Genomic DNA, 13705 nt, shown 5'->3' with positions numbered 1-13705 from the left:
ATCCCAGCCCAGTTCAAGACCAGCCTGGGGTACAGAGTAAGATCCTAACTAGAAAGAAAAAGAGAGAGAAAGAGAGAAAGGGGGGAAAGAGAGAAAGAAAGAAAGCAAGGGAGAGAAAAAGAGAAAGAGAACAGAGAAAGAGAAAGGAAGGGCAGATGGACTATTGGATTATAACCCCAAATATAAAATAGGTATTCACAAGTCAATATTGATTTAAATGACTAAATAAATCAATAAACGAAGAGACAAATCTCCCTTACAAAATATTTCCAAAAACTTTGTATAAATATTTTACCATTAAGGAAGTAGAGCAAATTTCTTTTTCTATATAAAGTCAATATTCAAAGGAATGGGGAAAAGAGCTACTTTGCAGTTAACAAACCTGATAGAACCTAATGGCAGGTTTACCTTAATCAAGGTTTACACTGACAGTGCTAGGCCATACTGACAGTATGAACTCTCCATATGACGTGATAGATGGCTAGCTCAGTTCCAGAACATTAGCAGAGAAACCAACTCAGAAACAAAAAGACCCACTGGGGTCAAGATTTGCTATAACTGATTACATTTCAAGATCATATACATCTTGATATATGTATAAGCTACTCAGAATACTGTATTTATTTAAATAAGTATGCTTGTTAAAGGGGAAAAAAGTAGTTAATAAAAAAACCACATATTCATTTTGCTAGAAAGTAATTGCAGAGGGAAATAAGCAATATCTGCCTATGTCCATCTTAAGACAAATTGTCTAAAAGAAATGGATGAGAACAGAGGAATAAAAATGGAGTAATGGAAATAGAGGATGTGTGTGTGAGAAAGAAAAATAAAGAGTACACTTTTGTCCTAAAGAGAATAGCTGAGAATCTGAAACAGTGATAGGCTTCTGTGGCTGCCTATAGATAGTAGAAAACAAGAACAAAATTATTTTCAGATCCTTTTGTTTTATAGCTTCATACATGCTAGAAAAGACACTGGTACATACCCCATTTTTAAAGACTGTCATGGTACTTAAGTTGTCATCTTCCACATTATGTGGAACAACTCATTCTTCAATGTACAAATACTGTTAGTTTTCTACACAGATGAATTCAAGTCCTAGTTCCACAAGTGCTACTCTATTCAGATTATTTTAGACTCAGCCATTTGGTTTTAGTCTCTTCATCTATAAAAATGGCAAGTGGTGGCTCACACCTGTAATCCTAGCTATTAAGGAGGCTGAGATCTGAAGATCATAGTTCAAAGCCAGCCGGGGCAGGAATGCCTGTGAGACTCATCTCCAAGTAACAACCAGAAAACCAGAAGTGGCACTGTGGCTCAAGTGGTAAGAGTGCTAATAGTGTTGAGCTGAAGAGCTCAGGGACAGTGCCCAGGCCCAGAGTTCAAGTCCCACAACCGACTTGAGGGGGGGGGGGGCGCGGAGGCAGGAGTTAGCTTCCCTATAAAGTTGCTAGGAGGATCACAGGAGATAATCATGTAAAGCACTCAGCACATAATGTCTGGTACCTAGTAAGCAAACAAATGCCATTACAGTGTGAGATGTAATTTATCTTGTGGACAGTGAAACTAATTTAACCTAACTTATTCTTTACCAAGTTATGTTACCTTCACTCCTAAAGTTGATGGCAACACTGAAGAAATCTATTTTGTTGTGTGAGCAGAAGAAACTGATTAATATAGACAGATTATGTGTAATGAGCTGTACAGGTTCCCTCAAGTTCTAATATTCTATGAAATAGGTTTCAGACCTTTAGAACTTTATCTATCAACAAACAATTCACAATCAACTCATTAAGCATGAAAGAATTATAAATTTCAGCAGGGCACCAGTGGCTCACGCCTGTAATCCTAGCTACTCAGGAGCCTGAGATATGAGGATCTCGGTTCAAAGCCAGCCTGGGCAGGAAAGTCTGTGAGACTCTTATCACCAATAAATCACTAGAAAATTGGAAGTGGCGCTGTGGCTCAAGTGGTAGAGCGCTCTCCTTGAGCTGAAGAGCACAGGGACAGCGCCCAGGCCCAGAGTTCAAGTCCCATGACTGACCAAAAAAAAAAAAAAAAGAATTCTAAATTTCAAGGGAAAAAGTTATTCAAATACCTAATACAGAATGGAGGGAAAGGGGATGTCAAGATAAAGCAGCCACATACCAAAGGCTTATGGACCATACCACTGAAATCATCTTATCTGTCCTGCCAAGCAAAGCTAAATCCAAGTCAAAGCCCAAGGCAGCTGCCTCTAATGAAAAACAAGAAAATGAAAGCAATGTAAAACCAGAATTTAAATGTGACACTTAATATATAGTGAATAGTGATAAGTGTACATTTATAAATCCATGCAATTGACAAAAAAAAAAGTGCCACCAACAGCAATCCCTAAAAAGAAATAGTAAAACCACAAATCAGGAACTAAGTGAGTAGACAGTGCTGCTTCCTTCTGTAAGTATAAGAAGTTATGTAGAAACACCAAAGTGTTGAAGTAGTCTGAGATTTCAGTGTCAAGCTAGAATCCTTGCAGTCTACTCTTCTTGGCTCCATACAATTTTTTTTTTTAGGGGTGGAGGACAGCTCCAAAATAAATTAGTATCTGTTTTCTACTAACTTTCAAGAAGAAACTAAGTGGTGGGTTTTTAAATTGATCTGGACATTAATTTCAGAGGTAGGGAGAAAGAAGGCTTCTGAAAGTCACTGATGCCCAGACTACAGGCTCCAACTAATAATCCAGGATTAATGCAAATCATAATCCAAGGAAACCTAATGTGTCAAATCGAAAAGCAACAAAGGACTGAGGCAGGGACTTTAGTTCAGAAAATAAAGAAAGAGTGGAACCATTCTCTATTTTCCCAGATAATGAGTAATAGACTTTGGGGTTGGGTCAGGGCCTTCAGCATGCAGAGCAAGAAAAACCAACCGAGCAACAAACAAAACGCAGGAAGAAAAGTATAACTGAAACCATGGTAAAAAAAGAATACAGTCACCGTACTTCTTCTGAAATAGCAGCAATGAAATGGCCCGCTCCTGCCGCTAACGCCAAGGGCTGGGTGAACGTCACCAACTGGGTGCACTCACTGGGTCGAGGAAGTTAATTAAATGGCAAAGGTGAACACACCCTCACAGGTGAAAGCAGAAAACTCTTCCTCTTTCTTCTTATCAAATAAGAACTGAGTAAGTGTACTTTAGGAGAAGAAGGAAAGGAAAGGAAAGAAAAGGAAAGGAAAGGAAAGGAAAGGAAAGGAAAGGAAAGGAAAGGAAAGGAAAGGAAAGGAAAGGAAAGGAAAGGAAAGGGGGAAGGGAAAAGGAAAGAGAAGGGAAAGAGAAAACAAGGGAAAGGGAAGAGAAGGGAAGGGACAGAATTTCTCAAAGGGTGTCTGGCTAAAGAATCTGCAGGCAGTGTAAAGAACAACCTTTGTCCCCCCTTAAATCAAAGGGCTGAGAGGAAGGTAAGAACAAAGCAAAGAAAGCAATAATAATAAACTAAAGCGAGCCAAGACTAGTGTCTAAAAAACTTTTTTGTTGTTGTTTTCTAAACCCTGTTGTAGACACGTCAACAGGAGTTACTTAACCCCGTGGATGGGACTAGAAGGCAGGGCCGGAGTCCGCCAGCCCCAGCTGCAGCACTCCTTGGACGTCCTCACCAGCCGTGTCAGGCTGGCGGCAGTTCACGGGCAAGTCTCCTCCCAGCCCCACGGGGGTGGGGGGGGGGGACGACAGCTATCTCCCCTCCCCTCACTGCGGAAGAGGGGAAGGGGAGCTGCGGGCAGGGAGCGGAGAAATGCCAAACCTTAAAGGCGGCCCAACCCCGGACCCTGCAGCCCCCTTCCCACCCGGTGCACGCCGAGCCCCGAGGGTGCCGCCCTGCAGGCCCGGCGCTCCCCCACCCCTCGGCAGTCTCCCGGGGGACACGCAGAAGGACCGCAGGAATGCAGGCGCAGAAACCCCCGGCAGGACTCCTCGGGCGGATCCGGTGCCCACGCAGGACACCAGTGCCCGGGGAAAGTCCGGAGCTGCGAACACAGAGGCAACGTGTCGGGCCCCCGGCCCCCCCAACCCGCTGGGCCCGTCTTTCCCCGCCCCTTCCCCGGCGGGCCTGCTCCGCCCTCACCTGTCTGCGGGGATCCCGGCGGCACCCGAGTCGAGGATTATCCCGGCCGCTGCTCCCCGGAATTGCCTCAACCCAGGCGACAGGAGAGCGGAAGCGCCACCCGGACCTTTTCCTCCGTGCCCTCCCCCGCGCGCCTCGCTGCTCCGGGGCGGGAGCGGTGCAGCTGTCAGGGGCGCACACTGGCCAACCGCGGAGGACACCCGGACCCGCGCCGCTCCGCCCGGCCGCCTGCACCCGCAGCCCCAGCCGCGAAACCGGAAGTGAGCAGGCCGGAAGTGGCGGTGTCCTTAGCCCTGGACGGCCTCTCTCTCAGGCTCACTGAATCGAGCCCGGCGCCGCCACGTCTCGTTGGTGCCAGCACAACTCCTGCGAGGTTCCCCCGCCCCTCTCCAGAGGTTGACCACGCCTCCTCGAAGGGATGGCCCCGCCCCCTCCGGAGAATGGCTCCGCCCCCCGCGGTGGCCCTAGCAACCACATCCGGGGCCCCGCCACCGGCGTTGCCCGGGTAATTTTCTAGCAGCTGCGGTGTGGGGAAGCGTGAAGGCGGCCCCGGAGGTACCGGCCTGCGCTGGGAGTTGGCGCCCGGGCTCAGGGGGTGGAGGTGGACGTAGTGCACCGCCACGCCACGACGGAAGAGCCAAAGCTGCTGGCAGCGGAGAGCACGGAAAAGGTTACTGGAGCCCGCCTCGGCCGCGCCGTCCGTGCACACCGCCCCCGGCGCCGGCCGCTCGCTCGTCGCCGCGGACCCCACGCTCTTTGCTGTCCCTCTGTCTCGCTCCACTTGACGGAGCTCTGCTTCCAAGTAGGTCCCTGTCCGGTCTGCAGAAACGCTCCGCAGTTCCTTCTCCCGGAGCCTTTCGGAGTTTCCTAAATGGAGGCCCCCGACGTGCGCTTCTTCCCCGCCCGGTCCCCCAGCCCGGACCCGAGCGCCGGTGCGCGCCACCGGGGTGGCGAGCGGGACGCACCGAAGCTCCTTCCCCGGTGCTCCCGCTGCTCGCCCAGCCACGCCCATCCGCCTGCAAACCGCGCCTCCCCCGACAGCCGGCTGGATCGCTTCCATTCGCTTTTCCCTTGTAGGAGTGCGAGGGGTGGCTGTGCCCAGGGTGGGACTTAGCCACTTTTAGACCACACTCACTCCTTCCCTTGTCACAGCAGCTGGCAACTCGTTTTTAACAACAACAAGGACCACAGGCAGAACCCGAAGTTTCAGTACAAAGTGAAATATCCCTGCAAAGATACCTTGCACAGATCCCTGAGTGGTGACACTACATGTGTTTCCCGCGGAACTGACAACACAGTCTGAGATCTCTCGCCTATCATCCCGTGCAGAAGCAGTACTGAAATTCCCAAACATCAACCTAGTCTAACGGGCCCTTCCTCATCTTTACAGGAAAACTCACTAAACCATAGCATCTCAGTTCTGAAGCTTATAGTAGATTTTCTGTTCCAAATCATCTTAGGTTGGAGCCCCCCCAGTCTTCTCAGTTATTAGGATCCCAATCTGGACTTATCGCGGCTCTTATTGTGTAGGAACGGGGTAGCTACAGAGCTTGCAGATGAATGCAAGTTTTGGAAGGGTGACTTAAAAGAAGGGCCTGGTTAAAAAAACAAACAAACTGATGTGGACAACGTGTACTTAAATTGGGCAGTCTCTAAGGATTTTTGTTTTCTATCTGGAGTATAGCTTCACCAAAGTTAATCTGTTACATTGTTAAAATTAGAGGTTGTTTCTTATGTTTAGAAAGTGAACACTTGCTTTAGTTGTTATCCTTAGCTAGATAATGCCTTTGCACCTGCCGATGGTTTTGATAGAGATTCTGACTCTTTCAGAATTGCTTGGAATTGCTGCTGCTTATTGTGCCTTGGTGAACATATTACTCATTATCAAGTACTTTCTAGTCCGGTCAGATTCTGGTACTATCTTGCTCAGGGCTGGTACTTTTTTCTGCCAGTTGGCTTTGACTTGTGATCCTCCATGTCTCAGCCTCCTGAGTTGCTAGGATAATAGGTATGATCCACTCATTTCTGGCAAGGATTTCTTTTCTTTTCTTTCTTTTTTTTTTCTTTTTTTTTTTTTTTTTTGGTCGGTTGTGGGCCTGAACTCTGGGCCTGGGCACTGTCCCTCAGCTCGTCAGCTCAAGGTTAGCCCTCTAACACTTGAGCCACAGCGCCCCTTCCGGCTTTTTCTGCTTATGTGGTGCTGAGGAATCGAACCCAGGGCCTCATGCATGCAAGGCAAGCACTCTACCACTGAGCCACCTTCCCAGCCCATGGCAAGGATTTCTTAACTCATGATGTGTGGGGCAGAAGAGGTTCTAGGGCTTGAACTAAGGGCCTGGGTGCTGTCTTTAAGCTATTTTTCTTGAGGCTAGTGCTTTTCCACTTGAGCCACAGCTCCACTTCTGGCTTTTGGCTTGTTAATGGAGATAAAAGTTTTCAGGACTTTCCTGAGCTAGCTTTGAATCATGATCCTCAGATCTCAGCCTCATGAGCAGCTAGGATTACAGTCATGGGCCACCAACGCCCAGCAAACTTCTTAACATTTTAAGGCAGTTTTATAACAAGTACATGTACAACTTTATTCAGTTATGAGTAAATTATACCTGTATATGTGATGAATTAAGTGACATTATGGCTCTTAAGTAGCATTTCTTTCTAAAAGCAGGTGAGTTCTCTTTTAAGCATGTGGTATGGTAACTGGAAAACTCATGTGATCTTGTCATCCTTCCCATCAAAACCTTTAAATGGCATTTGTGACATACTGATGAATTCTAATTTTTTATTCTGGCATTCAGGGTTTAACAAGGTCTGACCTCAGTCTTGTTTTTCTGGTGTATATAATGCAGTTTATAGAAAACTAAATCAATACTCAGGAAAAACAAGTGCTCATTTAGCTGGGTGCCAGTGGCTTACTCCTGTAATCCTAGCTACTCAGGAGCCTGAGATCTGAGGATCTCGGTTCAAAGCCAGCCCAGGCAGGAAAAGTCCGTGAGACTCTTATCTCTGATAAACCACTAGAAAACTGGAAGTGGCGCTGTGGCTCAAGCAGTAAAGTGCTTGCCTTGAGCTGAAGAACTCAGGGACAGTGCCTAAGCCCAGAGTTCAAGTCCCATGAACAACCAAAAAAAAAAAAAAAGTGCTCATTTAGCCAAGTAATATGGACATCAACACAGAAAACTTTAGTTACATGGAACTACTTACTATGCTTTACATGTTTGTTTCCCATGATCCTTTTTGAGGTGCTGAACTAGGGACTCATTTTATTGTCTTATAGCACCTAGAAACTGCTTGTTAGTGAAATAAGTTTATATGCTGCACATAGGCAAATTCCAGCAACTGGTGCTATTTACAGTAATGTTGTAGACAGGATTAAGTGGGCATGGTAGTTATCTATTTGTGGAAGACAGAGAATAAATGCTTCCTTCACTTTGGAAAGTGGTTGATTCTCTTACAGAGAACTGTGAACTACTGATTAAAAATGAGTAACTTATTACCCCTGGATACTCTGAGGGGGAACAATGCCAACTTTATGACCCTAATACTGAGATTTTTAGAAAATAACCTGGCACAAAAAGGGCATTAGAATTGGAAAAATAAAATGAGTGGTTTTTTTTTAAGATATAAAGAGAAAAGTACTGAACTTCTTTATAGTTCAATTACTTAGAGGGAATTTTGGCCAGTATCTATTTTTCTTTATGTGTATGTTTTCCTTCATTTAGCAAATAATTATTGGGAACCTATTGTTTGCCTACACTGAGCACTGAAGGACTATTTTCAGTGTGTCCTCTCTCATATGATTTTCATTATCTGCTGTTCTCTACTTTCATATTTTATATTTATCAGATCTTTTTCATACCATTAAAATTGTTCTTCAGTGGCTCAGTAGCATTTCAACACAGAAATATTCCCTAATTTTCTTAACTAATCCTTTTATTGAACATATAGGTTGTTTCTAGTTTTGTCTATAATCATATTCTTTTTTAAGTTTTTTTCTTTTTTTAGGTCTGGTCATGGGGCCTGAACTCTGGGCCTGGGCCCTGTCCCTCAGCTCTTCAGCTCAAGGCTAGCATTCTACCACTTGAGCCACAGCCCCACTTCTGGCTTTTTTTTCTTTTTTGCTTATGTGGTGCTGAGGAATCGAACCCAGGGCCTCATGCATGCAAGTCAGGCACTCTCACTGAGCCACCTTCCCAGCCTATAATCATATTCTTGTGTGGCATGCAGAATTCTACAATGATTTCTTATATTTTCCCTCCCTTGGGGACACAATGAGAAAACATTCCTATGATTACTTCGTTATACATGCAATGGGATTTTTCAGGTAAAACTGAAGTTACTAATCAGGTGACTGAGTTTCTCAAAGGGGAGATAATCTGGATGGGCGTGACCTAATCACAGGAGCCCTTTAAAAGCAGCTTTCTTCTGCCAATGACAGTAGAGGAAATCAGAGAGATTCAAAGTACAGAAGAGATTCAACAGGAGGAATGTTTTCTGTGGTAAAATGAAGAGGGCTACAGAAAGGACCTGATAGTGGGCCCAAGGAACTCTGAGAGTGGTCCCTGGCAACAGCCAAGAAAACCACAGGGACCTCAGTCTCACAGCAAGGAAGTGAATTATGTGAACAACCTCAATGGGATTGGAAACAAATTCTTCCCGCAGCCCTCAGATAAGATCTTAGCCTCTGAGTGATGTCACAGTTTCTGCTTTATGAGACCCTAAACAGCAATCCCAGTTGAGTGTACCTTACTTCTGACCTATAGAAGGGTATGCGGTAATAAATGGTTATTGTTTTAAGGTACTAAACATATGATAATTTGTTACATAGCAACAGAAAATTCACATACTTTGAGAAATTATTTTTACATCTATAAGTATTCCTTTGAGAATAAAATCCGAGGATCTAGACTTGCTAGATAAAAAGTTACACAATTTTTTTTTCCTGGCACACATCTGCTATCTTGGCTGCAGTAGGCCAGAGATGGTAGATACTAGGAAGGTGGAAGGAAGCCCATCTGGGGCCCTCCTTGTGAGTATTCTCAAAGTATTCCTGGGCTTCTGTGCCCTGCTTCTAGCATATGTTTAACATGGGATTCTTGCTTCCATATATGTATGGAATTTCATGAAAACCCTGGATTGTAGATTCTGGAAAGACTGAAAAGACTTGAGATGACAATAAGAAGGAGGGGGCCAGCACCATATATTTGTTAAATACTATGCTAAGTGCTTTATCCTCAGTCTCTGGATCTCATTGAATGTGAAATCACCCTGTGAAGTGATGTGAGAGTAACCCTCTCTTACCTCAATGGTAAGAAAATAAAGTAGGATTACGTTGAGTGCTAAATGGCAGAGTCTCCTCCCAATTCAGATCTGTTATTCTCCAAATCCATGTCATTCTGTAAGGTAGTAGAGGTTCTGAGAAGGTAAGATCACAACCATCATCCCTCTTCTTCCTGCTTAGTCTTTTTTTATTTCACTAATCCTCTTAATAAAAAAGTTTATTGCCATGCATTATCTCAGGTATTTCTGGCCCATGTACATTCAACTAATGTGTTACAATGATGTAAAAGTTACTGGATTTTTGGAGCTGGCAAGGTGGCTCAGTGGTAGAGCGCTTGCCTTGCATACCTGAGGCCCTGGGTTGGATTCCTCAGCACCACATAAGCAAAAAGAAAAAAGCCGGAAGTGGCGCTGTGGTCAAGTGGTAGAGCACTAGCCTTGAGCTGAAGAGCTGAGGGACAGCGCCCAGGCCCAGAGTTTAGGCCCCATGACCAGACCCCCACCCCCCAAAAAAAAGTTACTGGATTTTTAAGCTTTTATGTAGAAAGAGGCTTATATTTTTAAAAAACAGAATTATCAATTGCTTGATTTGAATCTCTTTTTAGTTCGGCATTTCTTCCAGACTCCTATAAAGGGACACTGTCCCCACATGCTATTAAAAGTTGAGCCTCGTGACTATCGTCTGACTATGTTATTTCTTTTAGAGAAGTCAGAGGGTACAGTCTATGATCTCATGTAAAAGAAATAGCCCCTAAGAATATATCCAGCATCATTTTTAGTTCTTTAATTTCGGTAAGTGCACATTTTCAATGCAGATTAAATTTGTCTGATTTATTTCAGAAGTATATATTCCCAAGGATTCAAAGACAAACAAAAATTCAAATGCACAGTGTAGATCTACAGAGCATTCTACAGAGAGGTGCTTCTGAAAGGTAAGTTTCTCCTGAAAACTTCAGTTATATTTCCCAGAAACATCTTCCCATTCTTTTTCTTGTTTAGAGCATAATAATTGACTTATATAATCTTTTTATATTCAATTGACCTACTGCTTAAATTTCTGCTTCCCCCTCCCAAAAGACAGAGAAGATACACTAGCAAATTGTAGAAGCGAGCTACCATTTTCTTCTCTATCCTTGAAGAGACTTAGAAATTAATGAGTAACATTCACATGACAATTTTCAGATGTTTTGTTCTTTGAAGCCTTTGGTGGAGAATTAATAAAAGCGCACATGGATAAAATGATCATCTTAAAGGATTTCAGCTCCAAAAATATATCGGCAGGACTGGACAGGTTTGACATAATGAGATTTCTATTTTAGCTTGACTTTTGGAACTCTGAGTAAACTATAAACTGGGCTACCCAAGATCCTAGGACATAAGTTTCTCTTTTCAACCATTCTAGTTGGATCTAACATTTTCCTTCTTCGGGTCCTTTGAAAAAGGATATTTAGTCACACATTTCCTGAGAAATAAGACTTAACTAGACATCTGCCTGTGTCTAATATATGAAATAGATAGAAAGCAGCACTCTGTGTCATGCTGTAAAACAAATCAAAGAAACTGATACTGTGAAGTAAGAGGAGAAATCTGTATCCCCTCTGGCTGAGATGGCAGAAGCGCCTGTGGATGCCTCAACTCTCCCTGTAACGGTGAAGAAAAAGAAAAGTCTGTCCATTGAGGAAAAGATTGACATCATAAACGCAGTGGAAAGTGGCAAGAAAAAAGCCGAGATTGCAGCTGAATATGGAATAAAGAAAAATTCACTGTCTTCTATTATGAAAAACAAAGATAAAGTTCTAGAAGCCTTTGAATCGCTGAGATTTGATCCAAAGAGGAAAAGACTGAGAACTGCTTTTTATACGGACCTAGAAGAGGCATTAATGAGATGGTATCGAATTGCTCAGTGTCTAAATGTACCAGTTAATGGTCCAATGTTGCGTCTGAAAGCTAATGATTTTGCCCAGAAACTGGGACATAATGATTTTAAATGCAGTAATGGTTGGCTGGACCGTTTTAAATCCAGGTATGGTTTAGTATTCAGAGCACAACCTGTAGAAGCCACAGGCATAGCAGTAGACCCATCATCTGTCTGGTACCAAAATATTCTACCTTACTATTTAAATGATTATCATCCTAAAAATGTTTTTAATATCAAAGAGACTGGACTCCTTTATCGTATGTTACCTACAAATACATTTGCATTTAAAGGAGAAACTTGCTCAGTTGGAAAACTGTACAAAGACAGAATAACTCTGGTGGTTGGTACAAACATGGATGGCTCAGAGAAACTTCCTTTGCTTATCATTGGGAAAAACAGAAGTCCACATTGCTTCAAAGGTCTAAAGTCATTGCCTGTGTATTATGAAGCTAACAGAATGGCATGGATGACCCCAGACATCTTTGAACAGTGGATGCAGAAGCTTGATGAGAAGTTTCAAGCTCAGCAACGAAGAGTGGTGATTTTTGTTGACTCTTTTCCTGCACATCCAGAGGTAAAGAACCTAAAGTCCATTGAGCTAGCATTCTTTCCATCCTGTTTATCTTCCAAGTTTGTAGCTATGAAACAAGGTGTTATTAAAAGTCTTAAAATCAAATATCGACACTGTCTCATCAAGAAATTTTTAAGCTCTGTTGAAGGTAGCAAAGAATTTACATTTTCACTACTCGATGCAGTTGACACACTGCATCTCTGTTGGAGGGCTGTAACCCCAGAGACAATTGTTAAAAGCTATGAAGAAGCAGGATTCAAGTCTTCGAAGGGAGAAAACGACTCAACAAGTGCAGAGAGCGATACTGGTATTGACTTGGTGGCCCATGCTCTAGGAGCAGGGGTGGAATTTCCCGAGGGTTTGTCTATAGAGGAGTATGCTGCCCTGGATGACGATCTGGAGACTTGTGAAGCAGCACCGAGCGAGGACTTGGAATGGACCAAAGACAGTAAATCTGATGAGACTGGATTTTATACTTCTGATGAAGAGGAAGATGGGGGGTCTCTAGAAACGGAATCCCCTATACCATCAAAAACTGAAGCAGTTACTGCTTTAGACACTCTTAAAAAATTTCTTAGGAGTCAAGATATGAATGATGGGCTTCATGACTCTTTAGCAGACCTTGAAAATTTTATTAACTCTTTATCATTGAAATAATTATGTATCATACATCTGAAGAATAACTTCTTGATGTATTTTATTATATATGGTATGCAAAGAGAATTACCACTTAAATAGAAATTTTTTTTTAAAAACCTACTAGTCTTTGGCTTGATCACCAAAGCCTTTGATCTGACTAGCTAAGTAAATAAATGATAAATAATGATAAAGTCAGTAAAAATGTAAAATTCTACTAAGCAAGATTTCAGGGAGTAGAAAATATATTTCAGAAGTTTTGTACTTAAAAACGGTATGTATATTTAACAACTCTTCAGCTGTCTGAGTTATACACATGGAACTGGTGATATTTTCTTAGTGTTTTTTTTTTTTGTTTGTTTAGATCGTGTTCTAGAATATTTTATCTTCCTAGGCTAAGAAACAAAATCAATAGTTTAAATACTTATTTTTATAAGGTTATACATATACCATATTATTCTAACTAAACTTTTAAGTACCAAAGTCATTTTAAGTTATTTTTCTTATAGTTAATCTTCTTTATAAAAATGATATAAAACATTAAAAATGAATTTGACCTACCTATGTACCAAGATGATTGAAAGTATATGTGTTATTAATTTCAAGTTTCATGCATATAAGATCAAATGTAAAACTATGACCTTATCAAGTTTTGTGTCATTGATTACCAGAAGAAATGGGTCCTTCTAAATAAATATATGTATTTGCATGTGTCTAATAGAAAAATACTTTAGTAGAATATTTATTAAACTCATATCTATTTTCATAGGATTAATCTTAAAATGTAAATGTGAAGAATCAAATGTAGTTACTATAAAAGAAACTATATGGTGCTTAAATATTTAATTGTAACGGCTCAACCTTTAAATTTATGATATTTAATTCTAATCTTGATTTTTTGCAGGAAAAACAAAATGTCCTTTTAGCATATTTTGATAGTTAAATTTTTTCTCCTAAGTTTAATATTTGGATTAAAATTGTTTGAGAATGTTTTATATACTGTATCCTTTAAGAGACTGTGTGAAATTCATTTCTATCCAAAAAAGTTTTAAAAATTATAACAATGTCAGACTTTTCTATCATTCAGTATAAGGTAGTATGCTAGTTTAATTTACACTTTTTTAGGTACCCTTTGAAAAATACTTCGTAAAAATGCAAAGCATTCAGATTATTTTTATTATGAATTATTAATCTGCCAGCAGAT

General features: G+C 42.0%; 2 protein-coding genes across 8 annotated transcripts in view; one reads left to right on the top strand and one right to left on the bottom strand.

Annotated features, from left to right (window-relative positions):
• The window catches only part of Arfip1 (ARF interacting protein 1), a 61945-nt gene extending 57594 nt beyond the window's left edge, over positions 1–4351 (bottom strand). For 3 of the 5 annotated variants that reach the window (XM_070022232.1, XM_070022237.1, XM_070022233.1), the window contains exon 1: positions 4100–4350. The gene's annotated coding sequence lies outside the window, so the exon portion shown is untranslated. Of the gene's footprint in view, positions 1–4099 lie in introns of all 5 variants that reach the window. The other 2 variants (XM_070022234.1, XM_070022236.1) reach the window with 1 other exon arrangement.
• Positions 4352–4519: 168 nt separating this feature from the next.
• On the top strand, positions 4520–13176 carry Tigd4 (tigger transposable element derived 4). Of its 3 annotated transcripts, none has more exons than XM_070022006.1 (3): positions 4520–4604; positions 10217–10308; positions 10454–13176. In XM_070022006.1, the coding sequence occupies exon 3, from the start codon at positions 10984–10986 to the stop codon at positions 12520–12522; it is 1539 nt and encodes a 512-aa protein (XP_069878107.1). In that variant the 5' UTR covers positions 4520–4604; positions 10217–10308; positions 10454–10983; the 3' UTR covers positions 12523–13176. The 3 variants fall into 3 exon arrangements, with proteins under 3 accessions (XP_069878107.1, XP_069878106.1, XP_069878109.1); XM_070022005.1 differs by lacking the exon at positions 4520–4604 and adding an exon at positions 4679–4901; XM_070022008.1 differs by lacking the exon at positions 4520–4604 and adding an exon at positions 6696–6764.
• Positions 13177–13705: the final 529 nt, after the last annotated feature.

This window comes from Dipodomys merriami, unplaced genomic scaffold, assembly GCF_024711535.1.
Source record: "Dipodomys merriami isolate MVZ:Mamm:240054 unplaced genomic scaffold, mDipMer1.0.p SCAF_15, whole genome shotgun sequence".
Classification (NCBI taxonomy): domain Eukaryota; kingdom Metazoa; phylum Chordata; class Mammalia; order Rodentia; family Heteromyidae; genus Dipodomys; species Dipodomys merriami.
The sequence above is the reverse complement of the archived record's forward strand: the minus strand, read 5'-3'. Positions and strand labels throughout refer to the sequence as shown.

Bases quoted from the DNA above. Each gene is read 5' to 3' on its own strand.
- Tigd4 (XM_070022006.1), top strand. From the start codon at position 10,984: ATGGCAGAAGCGCCTGTGGATGCCTCAACTCTCCCTGTAACGGTGAAG.